General features: G+C 42.9%; 3 protein-coding genes across 3 annotated transcripts; 1 reads left to right on the top strand and 2 right to left on the bottom strand.

The window, feature by feature from the left end:
- Positions 1-7,352: 7,352 nt before the first annotated feature.
- LOC123086939 (E3 ubiquitin-protein ligase HOS1) lies at positions 7,353-16,632 on the bottom strand. The gene is made up of 10 exons (XM_044508806.1): positions 16,304-16,632; positions 15,148-15,538; positions 14,902-15,036; positions 14,583-14,752; positions 13,611-14,018; positions 13,354-13,512; positions 11,871-12,344; positions 10,550-10,681; positions 8,878-9,620; positions 7,353-7,777 (listed from the first exon to the last, which is right to left on the bottom strand). The coding sequence occupies exons 1-10, from the start codon at positions 16,361-16,363 to the stop codon at positions 7,612-7,614; spliced, it is 2,838 nt and encodes a 945-aa protein (XP_044364741.1). The 5' UTR covers positions 16,364-16,632; the 3' UTR covers positions 7,353-7,611.
- An 802-nt stretch (positions 16,633-17,434) lies between these two features.
- On the bottom strand, positions 17,435-20,358 carry LOC123086940 (magnesium-dependent phosphatase 1). Its single transcript, XM_044508807.1, has 4 exons — positions 20,082-20,358; positions 19,842-20,013; positions 18,855-18,971; positions 17,435-17,840 (listed from the first exon to the last, which is right to left on the bottom strand). The coding sequence occupies exons 1-4, from the start codon at positions 20,189-20,191 to the stop codon at positions 17,709-17,711; spliced, it is 531 nt and encodes a 176-aa protein (XP_044364742.1). The 5' UTR covers positions 20,192-20,358; the 3' UTR covers positions 17,435-17,708.
- Positions 20,359-20,536: 178 nt separating this feature from the next.
- On the top strand, positions 20,537-24,797 carry LOC123086938 (cyclin-H1-1). The gene is made up of 15 exons (XM_044508805.1): positions 20,537-20,835; positions 20,982-21,032; positions 21,130-21,202; positions 21,424-21,542; positions 21,622-21,695; positions 21,970-22,090; positions 22,170-22,238; positions 22,348-22,389; positions 23,221-23,298; positions 23,503-23,561; positions 23,683-23,767; positions 24,013-24,107; positions 24,198-24,260; positions 24,352-24,417; positions 24,501-24,797. The coding sequence occupies exons 1-14, from the start codon at positions 20,776-20,778 to the stop codon at positions 24,359-24,361; spliced, it is 999 nt and encodes a 332-aa protein (XP_044364740.1). The 5' UTR covers positions 20,537-20,775; the 3' UTR covers positions 24,362-24,417; positions 24,501-24,797.
- The last annotated feature ends 649 nt before the right edge of the window (positions 24,798-25,446 follow it).

The following is a 25,446-nucleotide window of genomic DNA, read 5'->3' as shown; positions in this document are numbered from 1 at the left end:
CAAATACCCGAGTTGGGAGATATGAAGTCTCCAACAAGTTCTATAGCTAAAAGATGGAGGAGAATCGCTCAACTAGTGAGCATATGCTCAGATTGTCTGAGTACTACAATCGCTTGAATCAAGTGGGAGTTAATATTCCAGATAAGATAGTGATTGACAGAATTCTCTAGTCACCATCACCAAGTTAGTAGAACTTCGTGATGAACTATGATATGCAAGGGATAACGGAAACGATTCCCAAGCTCTTCGTAATGCGGAAATTGACGAAGGTAGAAATCGAGAAAAACATCAAGTGTTGATGGTAGACAAGACCACTAGTTTCAAGAAAAGGGCAGAGGGAAGAAGGGGAACTTCAAGAAGAACAGCAAGCAAGTTGCTGCTCAAGTGAAGAAGCCCAAGTCTGGTCCTAAGCTCGAGACTAAGTGTTTCTACTGCAAAGGGACTGGTCACTGGAAGCGGAACTACCCCAAGTGATTGGCAGATAAGAAGGATGGCAAAGTGAACATAAGTATATTTGATATACATATTATTGATGTGTACTTTACTAGTGTTTATAGCAACCCCTCAGTATTCGATACTAGTTCAGTTGCTAAGATTAGTAACTCGAAACGGGAGTTGCAGAATAAACAGAGACTAGTTAAGGGTGAAGTGACGATGTGTGTTGGAAGTGGTTCCAAGATTGATATGATCATCATCGCACACTCCCTATACTTTCGGGATTAGTGTTGAACCTGAATAAGTGTTATTTGGTGTTTGCGTTAAGCATGAATATGATTTGATCATGTTTATTGTAATACGGTTATTCATTTAAGTAAGAGAATAAATTGTTGTTCTGTTTACATGAATAAAACCTTATATGGTTACACACCCAATGAAAATAGTTCGTTGGATCTCGATCGTAGTGATACACATAATCATAATATTGAAACCAAAAGATGCAAAGTTAATAATGATGGTGCAACTTATTTGTGGCACTACCGTTTAGGTCATATTGGTGTAAAGCGCATGAAGAAACTCCATGCTGATGGGCTTTTGGAATCACTTGATTATGAATCAGTTGATGCTTGTGAACCATGCCTCATGGGCAAGATGACTAAGACTCTGTTCTTCGAAACAATAGAGCGAGCAACAGATTTGTTGGAAATCATACATACTGATGTATGTGGTCCGATGAATATTGAGGCTCGCGACAAGTATCATTATTTTCTGATCTTCACAGATGATTTGAGCAGATATGAGTATATCTAATTGATGAAACATAAGTCTGAAACATTTGAAAAGTTTAAAGAATTTCAGAGTGAAGTGAAAAATCATCGTAACAAGAAAATAAAGTTTCTACGATCTGATCATAGAGAAAAGTATTTGAGTTACGAGTTTGGCCTTCAGTTAAAAACAATGTAAAATAGTTTCACTACTCACGCCACCTGGAACACCACAATGTAATGGTGTGTCCGAACATCATAACTGTACTTTATTAGATATGGTGCGATCTATGATGTCTCTTACCGATCTACCACTATCATTTTGGGGTTATGCATTAGAGACAGCTGCATTCACGTTAAAAGGGCACCATCTAAATCTGTTGAGACGGCGCCGTATGAACTATGGTTTGGCAAGAAACCAAAGTTGTCGTTTCTTAAAGTTTGGGATTGCGATGCTTATATGAAAAAGTTTCATCCTGATAAGCTCAAACTCAAATCGGAGAAGTGCGTCTTCATAGGATACCCAAAAGAAAATGTTGGGTACACCTTCTATCATAGATCCGAAGGCAAGATATTCGTTGCTTAGAATGGATCCTTTCCAGAGAAGGAGTTTCTCTCGAAAGAAGTGAGTGGGAGGAAAGTAGAACTTGATAAGGTAATTGTACCTTCTCCCTTATTGGAAAGTAGTTCATCACAGAAATCTGTTCCTGTGGCTACTACACCAATTAGTGAGGAAGCTAATGATGATGATCATGTAACTTCAGATCAAGTTACTACCGAATCTCGTAGGTAAACCGGAGTGAGATCCGCACCAGAGTGGTACGGTAAGCCTGTTCTGGAGGTCATGCTACTTGACCATGACTAACCTACGAACTATTAAGAAGCGATGGTGAGCCCAGATTTCGCAAAATGGCTTGAGGCCATGAAATCTGAGATGGGATCCATGTATGAGAACAAACTATGGACTTTGGTTGACTTGCCCGATGATCGACAAGCAATTGAGAATAAATGGATCTTCAAGAGGAAGTCGGACGCTGATAGTAGTGTTACTATCTACAAAGCTAGAATTGTCGCAAAAGGTTTTTCGACAAGTTCAAGGTGTTGACTACGATGAGAGTTTCTCACTCGTGTCTATGCTTAAGTCTGTCCGAATCATGTTAGCAATTGCCGCATTTTATGAAATCTGGCAAATGGATAAACAAAACTGCATTCCTTAATAGATTTATTAAAGAAGAGTTGTATATGATACAACCAGAAGGTTTTGTCAATCCTAAAGGTGCTAACAAAATATGCAAGCTCCAGCGATCCATCTATGGACTGGTGCAAGCATCTCGGAGTTGGAATATACGCTTTGATAAGTTGATCAAAGCATATAGTTTTATACAGACTTGCGATGAAGCATGTATTTACAAGAAAGTGAGTGGGAGCACTACAACATTTCTGATAAGTATATGTGAATGACATATTGTTGATCGAAAATAATGTAGAATTATTCTGCAAAGCATAAAGGAGTGTTTGAAAGGAATTTTTCAAAGAAAGACCTCGGTAAAGCTGCTTACATATTGAGCATCAAGATCTATAGAGATAGATCAAGACGCTTGATAAGTTTTTTCAATGAGTACATACCTTGACAAGATTTTGAAGTAGTTCAAAATGGAACAGTCAAAGAAAAAGTTCTTGCCTGTGTTGCAAGGTGTGAAATTGGGTAAGACTCAAAGCCCGACCACGGCAGAAGATAGAAATAGAATGAAAATCATTCCCTATGCCTCAGTCATAGGTTCTATAAAGTATGCCATGCTGTGTACCAGATCTATTGTATACCCTACACTGTGTTAAGCAATAGAGTACAATAGTGATCTAAGAGTAGATTACTGGACAACGGTCAAAATTATCTTTAGTGGAATAAGGAAATATTTCTCAATTATGGAGGTGACAAAAAGGTTCATCATAAAAAGTTACGTCGATGCAAGTTTTGACACATATCTGGATGACTCTAAGTCTCGATCTAGATACATATTGAAAGTGGGAGCAATAAGGTAGAGTAGCTCCATGCAGAGCATTGTTGACATAGAAATTCACAAAATACTTACGGATCTGAATGTGACAGACCCGTTGACTAAAAATTATCTCACAAGCAAAACATGATCACACCTTAGTACTCTTTGGGTGTTAATCACATAGCGATGTGAACTAGATTACTGACTCTAGTAAACCCTTTGGGTGTTGATCACATATCGATGTGAACTATGGGTGTTAATCACATGGTGATGTGAACTATTGTTGTTAAATCACATGGCGATGTGAACTAGATTATTGATTCTAGTGCAAGTGGGAGACTAAAGGAAATATGCCCTAGAGGCAATAATAAAGTTATTATTTATTTCCTTATATCATGATAAATGTTTATTATTCATGCTAGAATTGTATTAACCGGAAACATAATACTTGTGTGAATACATAGACAAATAAAGTGTCACTAGTATGCCTTTACTTGACTAGCTCGTTAATGGAAGATGGTTATGTTTCCTAACCATAAACAAAAGAGTTGTTATTTGATTAACGGGATCACATCATTAGGAGAATGATGTGATTGACATGACCCATTCCATTAGCTTAGCACCCGATCGTTTAGTATGTTGCTATTGCTTTCTTCATGACTTATACATGTTCCTATGACTATGAGATTATGCAACTCCCGTTTGCCGGAGGAACACTTTGTGTGCTACCAAACGTCACAACATAACTGGGTGATTATAAAGGAGCTCTACAGGTGTCTCCAAAGATAAATGTTGGGTTGGCGTATTTCGAGATTAGGATTTGTCACTCCGATTGTCGGAGAGGTATCTCTGGGCCCTCTTGGTAATGCACATCACTTAAGCCTTGCAAGCATTGCAACTAATGAGTTAGTTGCGGGATGATGTATTACAGAACGAGTAAAGAGACTTGCCGGTAACGAGATTGAACTAGGTATTTGGAATACCGACGATCGAATCTCAGGCAAGTAACATACCGATGACAAAGGGAACAACGTATGTTGTTATGCGGTCTGACCGATAAAGATCTTCGTAGAATATGTAGGAGCCAATATGAGCATCCAGGTTCCGCTATTGGTTATTGACCGGAGACATGTCTCGGTCATGTCTACATTGTTCTCGAACCCGTAGGGTCCGCACGCTTAAGGTTACGATGACAGTTATATTATGAGTTTATGCATTTTGATGTACCGAAGTTTGTTCGGAGTCCCGGATATGATCACGGACATGACGAGGAGTCTCGAAATGGTCGAGACATAAAGATTGATATATTGGAAGCCTATGTTTGGATATCGGAAGTGTTCCAGGTGAAATCGGGATTTTACCGGAGTACCGGGAGGTTACCGGAACCCCCCGGGAGCTATATGGGCCATGATGGGCTTTAGTGGAAAAGAGAAGAGGCAGCCCTACATGGGCCGCACGCCCCTCCCCTCCCTTGGTCCGAATAGGACAAGGAGAGGGGGCCGGCCCCTCTCTCTCTCTATTCCCCCCTCCGCGAATCCTATTCCAACTAGGATTGGGGGGGGGGGGGAGGGGGAATCCTACTCCCAGAGGGAGTAGGACTCTCCTGGCGCGCCTCTCCATGGCCGGCCGCACCCCCTCCCTTAGTCCTTTATATACGGAGGCAGGGGCACCCCAGAAACACACAAGTTGATCCACGTGATCATATCCTTAGCCGTGTGCGGTGCCCCCTTCCACCATAATCCTCGATAATATTGTAGCGGAGTTTAGGCGAAGCCCTGCTGCAGTAGTTCATCAAGATCGTCACCACGCCGTCGTGCTGACGGAACTCTTCCCCGACACTTTGCTGGATCGGAGTTCGTGGATCGTCATCGAGCCGAACGTGTGCTAAAACTCGGAGGTGCCGTAGTTTCGGTGCTTGATCGGTCGGGCCGTGAAGACGTACGACTACATCAACCAAACGCTTCCGTTGTCGATCTACTAGGTATGTAGATCACACTCTCCCCTCTCGTTGCTATGCATCACCATGATCTTGCGTGTGCGTAGGATTTTTTTTTTGAAATTACTACGTTACCCAACATCGGCTCCTGCCACCTGCTCACTATCCGGAGGACCTGCAGGATCTTAGAGCATCTCTAACAGATTTCTTATATCGCAGATCTGTAAAGTAAGTTTACAGTTCGCGGAATGCTTTGGATACAAACCGAAAACAGCCACGGCAGAACAGAAACTGAAAATGAAACTGTAAATTTTGAAATCAGAACTTCCCGAGAGAAATCAAATGACTTCAGTATAACTAGTAGCATTCATAGTGTTTGATCATCATGCATATTTCATACATAGCCTATTTGTATAAAATAGATCGGAGGAGCAGTGGCCACCGTAAACCCTACTGCCAAAATTTGCCTCACTGGAGCCATCCGGGTGCGGCGGTGCCGCTACTGCGGCGGAGGAGCTCAATCATTGTCGGAGGAGGAGACGAGGTTGACGTACATGTCGTCCTGCGCCTTGGCTTCATGGCACCATGCCTCCAAGTTGTTGTCGACATCTTGCGCCTTTGCGACCCCCTGCTCGAGGAGGACTACGTCGAGGTCGGCTTCCAATCGACGGCGTTGCTCCGCCTCCTCCTCCCGCGCACTGCGCGTGACGATGGCCCGCCCAAAGATGTTCGCCTCCGCCGGGGGAAGGAAATCCTCCGGCCCGATGACACCACCGCCCCGCCGCACCGGCTCCACCTCGAGCTCCCTCTTCACCGCACGGAGCGGCGGGAGCTCCTCCGGCTCCCTTTTCACCGGCATGAGGAGCGGCGTACGGGAGCTCGACCCCTCGGCGGAGCTGCCCGCGCCGAAGGACATACGTTTCTGCCTGCGGTCGTACTTCTTCGTCTCACGGCGGCGGCTCTAGGCCGCGGTTCGTGTACTTTCGGGCGGCTCGCTTCCTCACACCGTCGGCTTTGACGCACTGCTGCCGCTCGAGGTCGTCGCTACCGCTGGAGCTGTGTCCCGAGCTCCACATCCCGCGCCACATGGTGGAGTGCGGCGGCAGATTGGAGTCATCGGCGACAAGAAATCAAGAGGGGGAGGGGGATTGCGGCGGCACGGGGGTAGGGTTTGGCCCCGTATACTCGTCGCGAATCCGTAGATATACGGCCCGAGGGGGTGATTTTTCGGGCTACTGTAAAAACATTTACGGGCCGGGCGACTATACGGGCTCTGGTCTAGCCTAAAAAAGGGCCAAACCCGGACTTTTACAATTTGCACGTTTTTAAGAAGTCTGTTAGAGATGATCTTACTTTGTCCACTAACCCACAAAAAACGTATGGCATTAACATGTTTTTAGGGAATCAGGCCATGAAATAAGTATTTTAAGGGTCAATGCACAACATAATAAGATCTCTACGGGATGGAGGGGGGGCTGCTGATGAGGCATTTATTTCTTAAAATAGGGAGACGTAGATAAACTAGTACTTTTCTTTTTTTTGCTCTCTTTGTTTTTATTTAGTCCACGTACTAGCTTTGGTCAAAGTAAAGCTTTATAAACTTTGATAAAATTTATAAATCACATCATATAAATTTGTTATGGTAAATATTTTTTTATAAACTTGATCAAACATTATGAAGTTTAACTTCAGTCAAATGTAATATGCAAAGTAAATGAAAACAGAGTGAGTACTACGATTCGTCATAGTTAGTTCTAGTGCCAGTAGTTCTAAAAAAAGTCTACGGCCAGTAGTACATCAAATGATGAACTGCCACAGCGGCCCACAGACACTAGCCACTATGTTATTAGAATCAGGTACGACTAGGTTGCCACGCCCTCAAAGAAGAAGAAAAACCAGAGGCTCAGCACACGGAAATCAAACAACGAGTACAGATAAACCTTCACCAAATGCAGCTAACTAATGAGCAACATCAAAGGACGCCGACGCCTTGTCTGTTACCAATCGGCAGGGACACGAGCCGGCCCGACGTTTCGATCCCATCGTCTGTTACCGCCATGTCCATCTTGGAACGAGTGGTCTACCCAGAGACGATATTATCCGTTTCTGTCGCGTTCCATGTTGCCACTAATCGTTCAAGTTGCCACGCGTCATCGTCTACCGGATGCCCCTAGAAACCACTAGTGGCGTTTTCTTCGCTGGAAAAGAATCTAGTACTGTACAAATGAAGTGTGTACCATAGCGTAAAAAGAAAGATAAGTATGTACCACAAGATTCGCGCTCAAAGCAGCGCCTTACGCTATATCCCCATACAACAAGCACGCACCTCTTCATTCTCTAGCTCCCTTGCATATCACTGCGGCCATGGCGGCGCAATATTTCCAAGATTATTTCCGATTCTCACTCACGGCCAACACAAATTAATGGTTACATTCGAAGGGAGACTGGAGAATCGGAAGACAGTTGAGAGGATACATCATCTTCTGGAAAATCTCGGTCGCCTTCGGGTAATGAGGGAAGCACCGCTCTCCATGTACCCGCCAGTTCTTGCCTCGTCTTCGTCTTCACTCGACTCGTCGGACCTCCACCTTGACCCGCCTTGGCCGGCTGCTCCTTCACCAACTGGGGGTTTCTTGCCCAAGCTTCAAACAACAGAGAAAGAAGAACACTTCAGTGTTAATTACTGTGCCCACCACAAGGTTCAAGTCTTTCAAGTAACCACCGGTGAAGGCAACCTTACAACAAATGATAGACCGCACCAGTCCAGGCCACAATCCATTACAACCATTAGAACTATGAATCTACATTATGATTTACATCGATTCCACCCAACTTCTGCGCTAGGGCCTATTTGGTTCACTGCAAACTTTGACTCAGCATGTTCGACAGTTTGAAGTTTAATGATGCGATCTGATTCAAGCCACGGCTGTGGCGAGTTCTACCCTTTACCCCCCGGCCCCCGCGGTGATATTCATTTGTTAGCCAACTTTTGCAAAAAAAGTAAAGTGTGGCAAAGTATGGCAAGTGACCAAACAAAGCCCTTACTCTTCCTATGTACAGTAGAACTTATTTCTTTTAAATCAGGCCAGCATTACATTGTCTGCCTGAAAAATTTCAGCGGTTATCTACCAGGTATGATGTAGTCCCTCCGTTCAAAAATATGTTTATATATTTTCAATATGGACTACATATGGATTGAAATGAGTGAACAAACACAGTAAAACATGTCTACACACATCCAATTCAAAAAAAAAAAAGTTAGAACATCTCATATTTGTGAACGGAAGGGGTACCAAACTGGCCACCTTGACAGAAGGGACAGACCTATTACAGCCAGCAACAAAGATCAATACCACACCAGGAAACAGCAGTCAGCCCCAGGATAGTTAAAAGTAAAACTGTACAGATATTTTAAATTTAAAATCAAATGGACAAACAGTAAAACTGGCACTACCCAACACATAATGTTGTGAACTTAAAATTTCATACAGAACTTCTCGGAGAAAAGCATTCTCCGAACCAACCATGGGCCATGCTTTTTTTTTTCCTGAATCTGCTCAATTGACCAACCAGGGTTACCCAATAAAGTACCAGTTACTCTAAACCCTTGGCCTATGGGACTATGCTTTTAAATCGTATCAACCCTCAGAAATTACCGTGAAAATTGTCAAAAGGTAGTAACTAAATAAGCAACATCAAGTAAAACAATAAACATATTGCAACTGTACACAACAAAGATTACCTCAAAACGTTCGGTGTCATTAGAACTTTTGTCTTCTCCATATGATTCTCACGACGAAATCCAGCACTATCAGATACCTTTGTTTGGCCATTTTGACCAGCCCCAGTCCCACTTAAGATGAAAGGCTTCTCAGCACGTACACCAAAGTCAAACTCTCCCTTTCTGACAGAATCTTTTCCTTGAAAGAAAGTGTTTTTGTTACGCTCAGTCCTCACCAAACTTGTTCCGTGGGTTTTCTTAGGTGTATCGCCAGCACCCAAGTTGAAATACATAGGAATTGAATCATGACCAGCAGGTTTGGTTCCTTCTTTAAAACCTGGCTCTCCTTTCATAAAGCCGAGTTCTCTTGTCCCCTTTAAATATGGATTCTCACCATTTTGACCCAGAGAGGGGAATATACCCCCTGCAGTGGATCTCATATTGGATGCAGGTGTCGCTGGAGGAACTGGCCTACATTGGAGGATAGATGGAACCTTTCTGCCAAACTCTGAACGGACACTACCGATAAGAGCACCAGAATCAGTCAGCCCATGGATATTCCTGGAGTGGAGAGGGTTTGATTTATTCTGAAGAGCAGGGGTGAAGGACGAGCTCAATCCAATGGTCAGACTGGCTGATTTGACAACAGGATTAACAGGAGAAGACGTTTGCATGGTTCGGATGGCAAATTGACTTTGGTCCCCGCTGCTGATGGACCTCATATCCTCCCTCTGGACCTCAGGAAGCATTTCAAGGCATTTAACCTGTAAAGAGACATACAACATACTGAAGTGTTGTGTATACATCTAAAGAATTCATGCAGTGCAGCAGATTATGTCTTGAAGAAAATAGGCATCTTTCATTCATCCAAAATTAAATTATATACTTGCTCTATTCCACAATACATAACACTTGTGACTTTGGCACGGTCTTCAGCATGTAACTTTTGTAATAAATATGTTGGCATGAAATAGCTATATCATAAAATACTTTTCATAACAAATGTGTTGATACTATTTTGACATAATCAATCTAGGTCAGAGATGTTTCATAGTACACCTTTTAAAATGCTATGTATTTACAGATGTAGGCGGTAGCGTGTTAGTAACAGTATGTCATGTTTGGAGGTTCACAGAGTGGTCCAGCAGAGTCATAACGAGCTCCAACAGTTCCTAATTATGTTTAATAAGAATATTTTCATAACCAATCTAGTAACAACATGTGCACATGCCAATTCCAAATACTACCTCCGTCCTGGTTTATTAGTCCCCTTCATATTTTGTGTCCAATTTTGACTAGAGCTTTAACTAACAAAATATTAATGCATGTCACCAAAAATTATATCATTGGATTCGTATTTGAACATAGTTTCCAATTATAATATTTTTTATGACATGCATTAACATTGTGTTAGTTAAATTTAAGGTCGAATTTTGGCATAGAATATGAAGGGGGACAATAAACCAGGATGGAGGTAGTAGTTTCCAGTACATTGGCTATCAAGCTTCTAATAGGACACACATTCTAAAACGACATCTGAAAAGAATATAGGAGTAGTCATTAAATCAAGTTCAGCAACTGCGACGCATATATTACAAAGAGAATAAATCAAAAAGCATTTTCCTGATAGAATAAAGCATAATAAAAACAAGACATGAATGCCGAGACAAAACCAAAGTATGGAAGTACTTACCACCAAACCTTCTCTCCACCGAGCAATTGCGCTGATTTTGGATGCAACCTCTTCACTGGCAGTTTCCAGTGTGTTTTGCTCGAAGTTCTGAAGACTACGATGGACATCATATGCTTCCAAGTACCGATAACGCTAAAAGAGCAACCAGAAAAAAAATACAGAAAGTCCTCTGCTAATTAGCTACTGATATGTTTCCTTATGATGAAAAGTTGAAAATATGTGCATATGTCAGTAGCCCATGGTAGTATTTCAAACTAAACTGACAATAGCACTATTTAATTCTCCATTAGTCCAAATTCAACTAGACTACAATAATTAGAAGTGTAGTGTAAATTTGGTAACTAACAGTCCAGCCAAATGCAACATACAAAAATCTCAAGGGTAGCGCCATCTACAGAGACCATAACATCAAAATCATATATGAGTTTAACAAAGTAAAAGTTGCTTTTAGGCACCAAAAGTGAAAATATCCATGAAGCATTATAACAACACATGTATGAAGCAAGAAAAGTATCCTACAGACAAGAGACAACGTGGGGACGAACTTCCCATTTATCATTTCTTCTAACAGTAACATCAAACACCACTGATTAATCTCTTCTCATTATATTTTCTATAAATATACATAGTATCTCTTTGCTACCTTGATTTATGTACATTAATAATAAGAAATAAGAAAACCTACATGCAAGGATGGATGCTTGAATTTACGGTTTAGGTACTTCCGTATCTCGGAACATTCTTACAAAATTCATTGATTCACTATGTTGGAACAAGTGCACCAGCCAAAAATTCAGCAAAAATACAATGCATTGTGCACTGTTCAAGAAAGACAGGTGGTTCTACCAGCGATGTTCTAAAAAATAACTAGAATCTTTTGTGTGCTTTTTCAGGGCACATTGATCACACTTCCGCATGATTTAATGCAGGTGCACTATTCTTATATGAATATTTTCATATTTTGAGAAATTTTCGATAGGCACAAGTAACTAAAAAATAAAGTAGCACCCACCCTTGCATGTACAATATCCAATCTCTAATAGTAGTATACATGAACTTCTGTGTTCATGAAAAAATGCTGCACTAGCTAGGCTTAACCGCTTTGGATTCTAACTGTTATATGTATCTGTTCCATGTCTGAAAGATGTGCATGGCTATTAATATATGAAGTAGCATGTGAGTAAACAGAAGAGATTTAATGAAATTTCATTACACTAGAATTTCATAAACCTACAGTGTCATTTCCTCATGACCCTGAATCCCTGATGACCTTAGTACACTGAAATGATAAAATGAATATGCAAGCATACAGAAAATTTACCTGGAGGTAGAAAACAACAAGCAGACTACCACATGGCCCTGTGGGCACCTCACGAGCAGAATCAAAGAGGGACTTGTGAAGATATTTCTCTTCCTCAGAATCCCAAGGCAGATCAATTATTCTATCAACAATATTTCGTTCAATGCAGATCTCACAAAACTCAACCATCATCACCTCAACATGATGCATCACATCTGCTGGTCTTTGCTCTTTTATCCTAGAGCAGTAGCTCCTATGGAACATAAATGCTTCTGTTACTTGGCCATATTCAATTCTTACACGGATTGCAGTCACTGCCTCACTAAGACATAACAGTCCATCTTTCTCAATGTTTGCAGTAGCGGAGAAGCTATCACACCCTGTGCACTTCAACACGACCAGTGCCACATCAGGTTTCTGACGTTCAAGAAGAACTTGTGCTATCTTTGGATGTGTTTCCTTGCTAGAAATCTTTGGAAGAAGAGAGCATGCCTCCTGCACAAAGAGTAGATGTGCATCACAATGGAAGTTAATTGACTACAAGAACAGTATTTACTGAATAAGCATGTTCACCATATACAAGTAGAACTCAAGCTCCGATGTCACTAGCACCATAAATGGGGAAAGGGGGACTTCACTAGAATTCATAGAACAAATGCTTGTTTTAAGCAAATTGCTAGTGAATATGCAGGTTTAGTATATACAAGTAGAACTCAAGCTCTGATGTCACTCACACCATAAAAGGGGAAAGGGACACTTCAATGGAATTCATAAAATAAATTATAGTTTTAACCCTTAAGCAGCATATATTGGAAATAACAATTCAGTGGAGGGCAAGTAAAAGGCAGAAACTAAAGGGACAGTTTCAACACAATACACATCTCCATTTACATGCTTATTCAGTATGGTAACAATATAAATTCTGTATGAGTAGCTAAATTAATAGGGGGTGCAAAACTGGTTCCAAGGGATTCAACCCCACATAGCTTGAAGTTCAAATGTATTTTGTACAAATAAGCAAGTTTTGTTTCAAGGGATTACAGTCCAAAAATGAGTGCAAAACTGTACAGGACTTGCAGAAAACAAACCCTAACAGCTGAACTACTGAAAGCACTCTCCCTCTCCTTTTCAAAATATTGTCCTCCAAAGCAACTGAACAGAACAATAAAATAAAGATATGATGAGAAACAGTTCTACTTTACTTCAGCACCCAAAGACTAGGCAGCCCAACCACCCCAAAAGGGTCTTTCTACAATTAGTAAGCTTGAAGCAATTGTGACCATATAATGTGAATAGCTTTGATAAATATGAAAGACAGGTAATTCAAAAAGCGGTGCAGATCACTCAAAAAAATGTCAAAACTCAACTTCACAGGCAAAATAGGAAAATATAATTAACCATTTGACTTGGACAAAGAAAACATTTAATGAATCAGATATATGCACGACCCATGCACCATAGCTAAGAACATCATGTCGAGAAAAGACAGGTGTTAATCAGTTACCTCCAGAGCCTGTGAAGAGTGGTCGTCCAAAAGACAGAATACTAGGCATTCGAGCAACGTTCTACAGGAGATCCCAAATGTAGCACCAAAATCATCCACCAGATACCTCCATTCTGAATCTGGTCTGGTCCAATGCCGATCAAATATGTAGTATAAGAACTAAAGAATGTCAAGGAAACCGAAAAAGTAGCATGTTTCAATGTTTGTGAGTAGCATTGTAATGTTGAATTCACTATCAGATAACAAAAAAAGGATACAATTGCTTGCTTTGCAATCACCATGTCAGATCCTCCGTGAAGAAACAGTACATCAACTGCCTCACGCAAGTTTTTAAATGGGTAACTATTGACACTAAACTGATCAATTGTACAAGAGAACTCAGATGCTGATTGTTCATTCTGCAAACAGGTGATTTCCGCTCCTTCCTCATTATCCCTATAACTTAGTTGACACCCAAGGTTTTGTAGTGCCTGCTCGATGAAAAGTATACCCTGGTTGACTTCGTTGTGACCTGATGATTTATCAGAGAATTCAGGCCATTGTCGTTCTTCTGCAGACTTTTTCCTGTTAACCACATCAGCGCTCCAAGTAGCAAAACTAGCATGGCGTGAGCAAACTTTCTCAAGAAATTCATGCCTGGTGCACCATATCATGGCTTCCAAATGCTGTAGGAAAAACTCCAAAATTAACACTTCAGGAAGAAATAATGATGGTGTAAGACATCTGATTACTTTTCTTCTAAAGCATTTCAGTGAAAAACAAGTTATGGTCAACATAAATGAACAAGATAGAGAAACAAAAAGGGAAAGACAAGATAAAGAGGGATAAACGTAGTTGTAGTTGTCCATATTCCAGTCTAACTTGAGCTATGTATCCAAATCAATTCAAATAACTCCATGAGTAGAAAGTAAGCTGCTGAATGAATCTACGGCCCAGTTCTTTTGCCAGAATCTGGGGATTCTCCCAGAATCCGACCCCTACCCAGCTTCTCCCAGAATCCTATCTAGTTAGGGTCTAACTAGATAGGATTGTAACACAAATGGGGCTCAAAGATTCTGGATTGTAAAACAAATGGGGCTCAAAGATTTTGGGAGAAGCTGGGTAGGGGTCGGATTCTGGCAAAAGAACTGGGCCTACACCTCCTAGCATAATCATCTTATAGCAAAATCCAACTACCATGCTTAGCAGAACTTAAAAGCCCTAATAGCCATGGATTTCAGAATTAAGACCTGCTTTGCCTTCATTGTGTTCTCGATGAGACGATGCAGGTCATTTACATGAACTGCCTCTCTGAAAGATGCGATCATAGCTTCAACAACAGTGGATATCCCTGACAGCTGCACTGCAAACTTTTGCATCTGGGATAACTTAGACTTCATCGTCTCTAGTCCAGATCTATCTAAAGACATGGTTAAGGTGTTATTAACAATATAACCTTGCCTCTCCCTCAACATGCATGGCTGTGCTTGAGTGAAGAGATGAAAGGCTAGTAAAAATATATATAAATTATGTAACTGGAACTAGAATTAGTTAAACATTGGTGGATACAAATTGTGCCTATCTCTGATATGAGTGACTTAACAGCCCTCTTGCACCAGTCCTTGATGACCACCTCGTCCAAAAGAAAAGCCAGAAGTGGATCACTTGACACAGCATTCTCATCCAAACAAACATCTGTTATATCTGATCTAAATGTCAAGGTAACAGAAGGAAAAAAAGAGGACACTATGTAAACAATTAAGATGAAACTGTGTCTATCAGCCTAAAGCAAAAGTAACCTTCTAAAGAGGATACAGTGGCAAATCAGGGAAACTAGATTATTCTGAAGCGCAACATCAAACAAGGAATGCAACCGCTGGACGTCCATGTTAACAGGATCACCATGGCCTTCCTTTTCCTGAAACCTTTCATCATGCTGCTTAGAGATAAGGCCGACCTCCAAGCACTTGTGGTAAAGGCGGAGCCGCACTCTTTTTCCATTATCAGGTATTGGACTTCTGCAAATTGGGCAGACATCACATCTCTGGCTACACTCGGCACATAACGAGGCATGCCCACATGAGTTAAGCACATGCTGCACATAGCGGCCGCAGCTACTCAAGTCCCTAGTTGCACGGCAGTGCTCGATTCTAGCCTCCTTGCTCAGCTCAATGAGATCAATGGACGCCAATTGCTCCAAAGCATTCTGCCAACATAAATTTAATTTTTCAGCAACTAGGCACAACATTTTACCACACAGGAATGTACTTCTATTAAATAAATCCTATGTGCTGAGCTCGTTTAAAAGACAACCATATAAATAAGTAAAACTTGGTATTTGTAGCCATTTAATTAATTGGCACCATACAAATTACTAGATGAGCATTATGAAAACATAAGAAACAGAAATAAAATGTTGAAGTCACATGCGCACCCAAACAGTTAAAGCACCTAGCAGCTTGACATGCGAATTGGATCATGTGCGATTATGTATCCGCAACAAATAAAAACTATCCCTTCAACTGAAAGACACTCACGGCGACTCAAACAAGTCATTCACTTGGTAACAACTAGTCATGCAGAAATTAAGCTTAGCAGATTGTGTAGCTATGACGTTAGATAACCATGTGAATGCTACAAGGGATGTGCTCTGCACTGCTAGCAATATATTCATATGTTTACAGCTGACTCCGTACCGAATCGGCCCATTTCAAGTGTTACCCTCTTGTACTACTAACTGGTAACTACATTTACCAACCAAGGACGATGACAACATGCTTGGGCGGTGACCACAACCTTTTACTGTTGACCAATCCAGCGCCCTGGCAGATGAGCCGAACCGAAACCGACATCTGCAGACGGTAGCTATTCTACCATGGGGCAGGGTTCAGATACGGGCGCTAACGGCTGGCTCGAAGCTGTAGGTGACCAAATTCCACGAGCGATGGGGGGTTGCTACAGAAGCACGGACCTGGACGGCGTCGCTACCGTACTTGGGAGGGTGCCTCGGCGACGAAGGGAGAGCCTCCATCCGCAAACCCTCTCCAGCACCCACGGCTTGCTACCGCATCAACCGTGGCTCCGGGCGGCGCGGCTTGCGGGGGAGCGGGTGGGAGCCCCGGCGAGGGAGATGGTGGAGCCGGGAAGGGAGAGGCGCGGCGGCGGTGCGGCCGGTCCGGGGGGAGGCGGCTGGCAACAGTGGCGGAGCTAAGCAATCTGTCAAAGGCGAGCTAGGGCACGGAGTCGCCGTCTCGCGGTCTCGACCAGACGAACAGGCATTTCGCGAGCAACTGGATCGGCTCCTGCGCTCCAGCCCGATCAGGCCCGCGGGATGCCCTCGTCGCCCCTGGCCTGCTTGCTGTTTCTTTTCTTTTTGAGGGAGCTGGCCGGCCCAAGCGATAGGGAGCGGCCTAGCTGGCCCATTTCATTTTCCCGAGACCTGCTCGATCATTTGCCCTACGTATATCCACGAAAAAAAAAAGAAATTGCCCTACCTTCTATCACTGGGAGGTGGACCCGAGCCTTTTTTCATTAAAAAAAGGTAGACCCCAGCCGGTCAGAGCGGTGGCAGAGAAGACGCCATGACACACACCGACCGAACCCGACAAAGTATCCTATTGAAAGTTTGAAATTCAGTTTCAAGAGAGCTAATCCAAACCGGAGCTAGAAAGGAAGCGAAGCTTGGCGTGAACCTAGGGAAGCACAAAGGTGATTCAAACGGATTGCCGTAACTAAAAGTAGTGGGACTAAAACTTGCTAACCTCATCCATGTTTGGATCCAAATACTAATAAAGAGACTAAAATCAAATTAATGAGCATTTATTATCTTCTAAACCCTTCAATCCAAAACTCGCTTGTGTCAAAGGAGAGGAGTTAAATAAGGACAAAGAGGACTAATACACATTTTAGTAGAGGTACCCTGACTAAAACATTTTAGTCTCAAGACTAGTTTTAGCCTCTTTTTAGTCAGGGGTGCTTGGAACTTTAGCATCTTGAAGAGACTATTTTTAGTCAGACTAAAATGAATCCCTTGGATCCAAGCACCCTCCAAGTACAGAAATGTTTAAACATTGGGCTAACCGTACATGATAGGAAGGCGATATATTCAAAATGTAGCAATTAATGAGCATTCAGCAAAAGTTGGCCAAACAATCTTCAACATCGTCAATCAAATGGTTCCAAATTAATTTCCTTTCACAAGGAACGCACTTAAGTAACACAAGCTTACACACAGAATGGTTTCAGCAGTAGTCATCCCTGCTTTACTGCCCAGGAGCAAGGGCAATCAACTACAAGAAATACATGTTTATTTTTCACAAGTATCCGTAAATCATGGGCGTTTTCCCCGTCTGCTGTTTTTACTTGTACAATAAGGTTTACTTGTCCTCTGGTGCAGGTGTGGGTTCAGGTGCAGCAACAGTAGTAGCGAAATTACTGAGGCCCAACTTAAACATGTCGAGATTCAATCCGTTGTTTACTAGAACACTTGTAACTCCCATTTTCGATACCTGAAAGCAAGGCGTACATAAATTAGTTAATCATTTGTAAAAAAACTATTTACACCTGCATAATAATCACAGACTGGAATATCACACCGAAGGACCATTAGCTAGAACCAAACAATAAAAGGAGCATAAAAATCTGGCGCAGGACTAAGATACAAAGGTTCAAATCAAGGAACCGGTCTGACTGAATGAAAACATTGTTCAAGGAAAACCAGCCACAGTAAGATAGGGAGCTTCCAGAAGATGAGTGTGGGAGAGATGTCTCCCTTGGAAGAAAGAACCAACACAGTTTCGGCTTAAATGCCTATGTAATCTTAAAGCTAGATCACATGACTTCTTTTGAAGCATACCTCCCACTAGAGGCCCCATATAAACTGAAAATTTGAAAAACAGCAGTTGACCCTTGGGGCATTTTTTTTTGGCGAAAGTATTCTTGTATTACTCAGAAACTCAGATTGGGGCATGCAGTTACAAGATGAAACCATAATAATCTATTTTACCAAACAAGCTTCAGCTAGACTGTGCCTGAAAACAACGAGAAAAACTGATAAAGGTTACTGAAAATATTTATTCTACAAACTAAGGTTGTGTTCGGCATTGAGATGGATTCTCACAATCCTGTTTGTCCCACCCACTCTTCCCTATTTTAGTGTTTGTATATATTTGTATGACCCACTTCACTTTTGTGGCTAATTTTCCAAAGTAAATTATAAAATAAGCACGACAAAACACAGTTCAGCAACCACAGCTGAGCCTAAGAGCAATGGTAAGACAAAACCACAATAACCTAGCCTCTGAAACCAGACAGCATAAGAAGAACTTTGAACCTTGTAGCAAATATTAAATCAACAGACTAAGAGCCAACAATATATATGCACCACAAATTTGATGCAAAACCTGGCAAGTTGAATAAAACTCCACTGGAGACCACATACTGAATATTCTGTATTAAGACGTTCAACATTTTTCGATAGTACTTGTGGATAAAGATGACTGCACTAAGAATTAGGACATTACCGATTGAATATTCCTGTCCTCGTCGTCAAAGAACAGCATGGACTTGTACGGAACCCCAGTTTTTCTGTGGATCTTTTGGAAATGCTCCGTCTTGTGAGTCCAGCTGGAGAATATTTCCTTCATACAGACCAAGAGTCCAAGAGTAAGCAATACGTCCAGTTTTTGTTACAAAAATGTGCACATGCTTAACTAGGATATATGAGTTGAAGACAGAGGTGTATACCATGCATTGTCATAGATGATCACACATCAGAGCAGTGGCGGAGTGTGAACACTAAGGGGGGGGGGGGGCTAAACGGCAGCACACGGCAAGATCAGCTAGGGAGATTAGAGTGGCCAGGTAACTTAAAGTGAGTTTAGCAATAGGATTAGCATCTCTTTGCATCAGATTCTTTTGGAAGGGGCGCAGGACCCAGGATTGTCCCGTCGACGCTCCGCCTCTGCATCAGAGATATTTCAAGTGATGTTTTTTCCAGGACTTCGCACAGAACAGAGCATGAATAATTCCATGCAGTGCTCTTCTACAGGATTAATAAGATGTGGTGTTTATTGTGTACTAAGTCTAAAGTTAAGATGTTAACAAAATTCTATTGGCATGTCAACTTTCTCAATCAACATACCTTAAATCTGTACGCAATTTCTATCTATATTCCGTTAGCCTTTCAGTGACAATGAGACATGTTTATTGCATACTAAGCTTAAGATGAAATAACAAGATCAGCATCCAACATTCTCAAGGGCCTGCCCATTTTTGATTCTGCTCCCATTCAGCTCAAGGCTTTCATGGTCAAATCAAAGGAATGAAAACATCCACGCGTAAGTATCCGTTTCGAATGTGCTCCATGCTTGGTGCATCGAAGAACCATTTTGCACGCATGCACATGCCTAATTTTAGCTACTTTTACATCACTAGGCTGATTGCTAACAAGCTGACTGAATTCCGGTGCGCTGAGGATGTACTAAAACCAGCTGCAGGGCGAGGTTTACCTGTGCGACGAACATGGGCTGGAGCTCGAGCTTGTCAATGAAGACCCTGGCGATATCGGAGGTGGGCGAGCGCGACGCAATGGCCATGTCGACCCCCTTCTCCTTGAGCGCGCACATGATGCCCTTGGCGTGGCGGTACAGGCTGGGCGACTCCCTCTTGGAGCGGCACTCGCTGGTGAATGAAAAGCGTCAAATCACCGGCGGAACCCAGCGGAATCAGGGCCGAGGAGCGGGGCGTACCAGTAGAAGGGCCACAGGGTGTAGTCGAGGTCGAAGACGACGAGGCGGGGGAGCACCTGGAACAGGCCCAGGATCTGCAGCGCCTCCGCCTTCACGCGCTCGTCGCCCATCCCGGCCGGCCGGACCCCTCCTCCTCTCCTCGCTGCTGCTGCGGCGGCCGTGGCGGAGATTGCTCGCCGGCGGCAGGGAGGGATTGGTCGCCCGGTTCAACGGCGTTCGGCTGGGGCAGGTTTTTTTTTTTTTTTTTGAGGCAAAGCTGGGGCAGGTAAAAAGAAAGGATATGCCGACGACGAGATCAAAACGCGTGGAGGAGGATGGTGGTGAAAAGGCCAGACGACCAGGCCCATCCCGTCCTGGTGTTCTCTACTGGGCCGGTCCAATCAAGCGGGCCGGGCTCTTCGTGTTCCTCGCCGTGTCCGGGCCGGTCAGGCCCGCACCACTCGGGCTCTCTCTTCTCTCTCCATAACACCAGACCGGGAGGGGTTCTGCTCCCCAACCGGCGCCACCGAAACCCCTTGACGGCCGGACCACCGCTGCCGCTGCCGCCCGTCGCCGCGCCCCTCCTCGGCGTCCTCCGGAGGACGCCATAGTATTGCGGCATCCCCTCCACACCCGCTTCCATCAAGCGGTGTTCACCAGCAGGGGGGAGGGGGGCTCGATTCGGCTGCTGGGAGCGGAGGTAGGAGCGGCCAAGATGTCGGATTTCCAGACCTCCACGCACCGGGAGCGGTGGATCTTCCAGCCGCAGGACCTGGTAGCCCTCCCTCTCCGATCCATTCTCTCTTCTTCCCTGCTTGGTGCCCAGGGTTTGCTTTGGCCTGGGACGGCTAGCCTATACTATAGCATCCTCTGGACATCACATGGTAATGGCATGCTGATGCCGTTGATTCTGCTTTGCAGGTGAATAAGTGGACGACGGCGAACCGGCGTTCAGCGGAGATCCTCGCCCAGGTTGGCTTCTCCCGACGCCATTGCATTCCTTCACTTGTTTATTTAGCTTATGTGTGGCTGCTCATTGTTTTTGTTCCCTTTGTTTAAATTTGTGAAGTATGGGACGACGAGATTGAAGGTGGACCCTGTTGATGGCTCGATATCGAACCCTGAACCTCTGCCTGATCATGGTACACGCCATTTGATGGTTTCTGCTGCCTATATGTTTCTATGAGTAGGCATGAGCTTGAGAAGCGATGTCTATGCACTGATTTCACTTAAAAGTTTGGTTCTTTCATAGTTGTGCTTGTTTCCTTGTTGGCCAGTGTTAATAGTAAGTTTTTGCAGAGTTTGTTCGACTACTCGCATTTAGATGTATTATTATAGTGTTAAACTACTGTTTTGAATTCAGTTGTTGGGAGCTCGAGCGTGAAGCCTCTATCCTGCGAAGAGGAGCAAGTGATGCGGATATTTTACGAGCAAAAGATTCAAGAAGTGTGCAGAGCATTCAAATTCCCCCACAAAATTCAGGTAAAGCATTCCTCTTCCAAGGTACCGTGCCTTTGCTAACTTAGTGATTGAATGCTAACAGTCAGTTGTTGCTTTGCAGGCTACAGCGATAATATATTTCAAGAGATTCTATCTACAGTGGTCTGTAATGGAGCACCACCCAAAGCATATTATGTAAGCAATGGTGATAACATGAATAATTTTGTGGTTAGGAACACATAAAATCCTGGTCTATGAATACTCAGCTAAGATTTACTTCCCTCTCAAACGTAGCTGGAAAACTAGGCAAACGAATGGGACCCTTCATACTTCTGTGCAAAGTGAATATGTATATCCTAATCAAAAATAAAAGTATAAGTGTCTGTAGTGTCTTATATTCCTATCAATGTTATTTCCTGACCCTGTTAGTATTTGCCAGTGGCCAAGTTAATCAATTTTGTTTTCACAGGTTAACCTGTGTATATGCTTCTTGCAAAGTGGAAGAAAATCACGTTTCTGCTGAGGAACTTGGCAAAGGGATTCAGCAGGACCACCAGATTATTCTAAATAATGAGATGATTGTTCTGAAAGTATGCCATTTCCATATTCAAGTTTTATAGCACCTCCAAGCAAACAGAATGTGACACTGAATTTCTTGCTTTCTTGCAGTCTTTAGATTTTGATTTGATCGTTTATGCTCCATATCGTTCTATCGAAGGATTTATTGATGACATGGATGTAAGTTCCGTGTGAACATTCCATTATATTCAGCATATAAGTCCATCATAATTTAGCTTATCCTATGGCTGCATTGGCTAATTACATTCTTTTTTTTTGTTCTATGAAGGATTTTTGTAGGGCAGGTAATGGTGCACATCAACGGTTGAAGGTCATACATTCCTTTCACCCTTTTGCCATACTGTTCAAGAACACATTAATAAAATGTTTACTGTGTTAGCCTTTTCTGACATGTGTACGTAAATATATGTTCTATATTTTACTCGATGTTTCCCGACAATCATTTACATAGCCATAGTATTTTATGAATGGCAGTCACAAATTCTATGTCCTAATCATTGAGAAAATAATGTGAGTTCATGATAGAAGTCTGGTTTGGTTAACCCTAAACTTGTAGATGAAGGTAAACTGTGAATGCTGGGGGTTTTACTAATTGATAATACCAAGATCTTAGCATAAACTTATGAGTTAAGCATTAGTTTAAATACTTTGATATCAGAATAAGGAAAAGAATGAACTATTATCTACAACCTTGGGTTTCCTAGGTGACCGTCAAAACATTGATAGAATAATGCATGAATGTTAGTTCTGAAAATTGAGTTGGTGCCACATTTGCTTTTGGAATTGCATCAACAGAAGGATACAGAAAACATGAACCATCAAGTCTTATCGATTTACTATATCACACTATGGCTAGTGCTGAACATTAACTTTCTTCACTTCTTTCTACTAGATAGTAAGACACGTCATACACCAATTCGCCACATAAGCAAATAAGGCAAATAAATATTGTGAACTAATTTGTGTGACTTTCTCAAACAATAACTAAAGCATCCATTGCCAAATTTATAAAACCAGTTTATAATGTAAAAGAAGCTCTTTCACCTTATTTCTTACATGGAAGGAAAAAAAGGTAATATGAATAACAAAACATGCAAGCTTTGTGACTGCCCTGCTTATGCATCAGATATTTGTATTGTAGGATTTGCATCAAACTGCGAATTCTGAGGTTGACACAATGATGTTGACTGATGCACCTCTTCTCTATACTCCTGGACAGGTAGTCTTAAACTATAAATACTATGGTTAATCTTCAGTTAGTGTGCTACTCCAGTACATCACTGTCATTTTCATAATTTTCTTGGTTAATGTTCATCGATTAAGAAAGCTTAATCCTCAGCGTCAAGCTTAGGGTATTCAAACCCCAGAGTTTCAACCAATTTCTTATGTGATCTGATTGGATAGTGTGTTCCATTTTTTACAGTTGGCTTTGGCTGCTCTGTACAAGTCCAACAGTGCACTCAGTGTCCTTGATTTTGAAAGGTCGTAAACTTATCTTTGTTTATTATGACCTTAATTTGTCAGAACTCCGTGTTTCACGATGCAATATTTTATCTTACATTTACTCATTGTTGATCTTGCTAAATTCATTGATTGTTTGCAGATACTTGGAAAGTGTTTTTTCAAGGCAACACTTTGATTGTCCAGTCGAACAATTTATTCAGATAATCAGTTCAATCAATCACCTGGTAAGAATGTTTACCTGGCTTGGCACAAATACAGTTTATAACACAATCATGTAAACTCCCACCAATAGTTGTTCTTGAACTGTGTGTTTCATTTCACCGCTTGAACACTTTGTGTTAACAAAAAAGGATTAACCAAGGTGGTGCGTGGTTGAACATATGCCACTCTTTAGGAGGGTATTTAAACATTGATGCCCTTATCAGTACCTTTGGCGTTGCCTCTATTATCTGTGTATGTATATATGCAGGTTAGCCAGCTTCAACTACCTGGCACGAAAGAAATGAGGCATGCTGATCGCAAGCTGAAGCATTGTTTGGATCCAAGCTCAAGCTCTCATGATGAGTAAGCTCTCTCAACTCCACAAGCCTGCATGCCCTCAATGATTGTTTGTACCGTCATGTACTCATGCTTGCTATCTGAAAACTTCTACAGCCACAAGAAGAAAGAGAAGAAGTCAAAGCACAAATCGAAAAGGACTGCCAGTGATGCCCAGCTGTAAGTACCTTGCACACCAACACGTGTGTTTGACGATGTTCTTTCCAGTTCTTGCATCTGAACTTATGCCCCGCATAATCCTTCTCCGCAGCAACAGCTAGAAATCGTGCGGTTGGGCAGCCATGCCGTGTAGGAACTAGCTCTGGAAAGTGTGGTGGTAAGGACTTGTACGTGCTCCGTGTGTTAGCCACTTTATCATGCAACCAAAATTAACGTATGAAGTATTTTTTGTCTACTCAGGCTCTCCGGTTGATGAGGTTTCGATTCCAACTTTCTCCAGCCATCAGATTGGTGATGCTCAGCTGATCTCCTCACCAGCCCAAGTCTTGGCCAAGGACAGGCAGTTTTCAGATGAGGCGTCCTTTAGGCCCTTGCACGTCCTGCGCCAGCGAGTGCTGTGCATTTTGTAACTCAATAATAATTTTATTAGAGCGGCTTAAATCTTGGGCGCGAGGGGAGAGAAACTTCGAGATGTAAACCATTGGATGCTATTTTGTTGTAACTTTATTTTATTAGAGTGACATAGCATAACTCCAACATTTCGTCTGCTCGCTTTCGTTTGGCATTTTGCCATTTTGTTCGTTTCGTGGTGGCGCAAATCCAACCTCCCCCACCCCCCCCCAACACGCACACAAAAAAAAAAGAATTGGGTCGGGTTTGTGTCCTCAGAGCAACTTCAATGGGACGACCCAAACGGACATGGATTTTGTTCACTTTTTGTCCGTTTAGGTCGCCCGTCCGCCTAGCAGATATGACACGCACGATGACTGCTCCCAACGCACAGACGCAAAAGCGGACATGCACCTCTGCTCCCAGTCGCTCCTCTACTCCTTGCCGGCAGGCACCTCTGCTCCCAGTCGCGTCGCCCCTCCCCTCCTCGCCGTCGGGCACCTTCCCATGACGCCCCTCTGCTCCTCGTCGTGGTGCCCCACTGCTTCCAGCCGCGTCGCTCCCTCTGATCCCCGTCGCGTCGCCGCTGCTTCCAGCCGCGTCGCTCCCTACCCCCCCCCCCCTCGCGCCGCCGCGGGATCTTGCCGATGCTGAAGTCGAGAGCTCACTCCGTGTAGGCCGGGGCTCTGGAGGTCCCCCGCCGAGCGCTTCTTCCTCTGGATCGGCGGCGGGCACCTCTCGCATCGTCCCTCCGCTCCTCCTCGCCGGCGGGCACCTCTCGCATTGTCCCTCCGCT

Source organism: Triticum aestivum, chromosome 4A (assembly GCF_018294505.1).
Source record: "Triticum aestivum cultivar Chinese Spring chromosome 4A, IWGSC CS RefSeq v2.1, whole genome shotgun sequence".
Classification (NCBI taxonomy): Eukaryota; Viridiplantae; Streptophyta; class Magnoliopsida; order Poales; family Poaceae; genus Triticum; species Triticum aestivum.
This window is presented reverse-complemented; position numbering and strand designations above follow the sequence as displayed.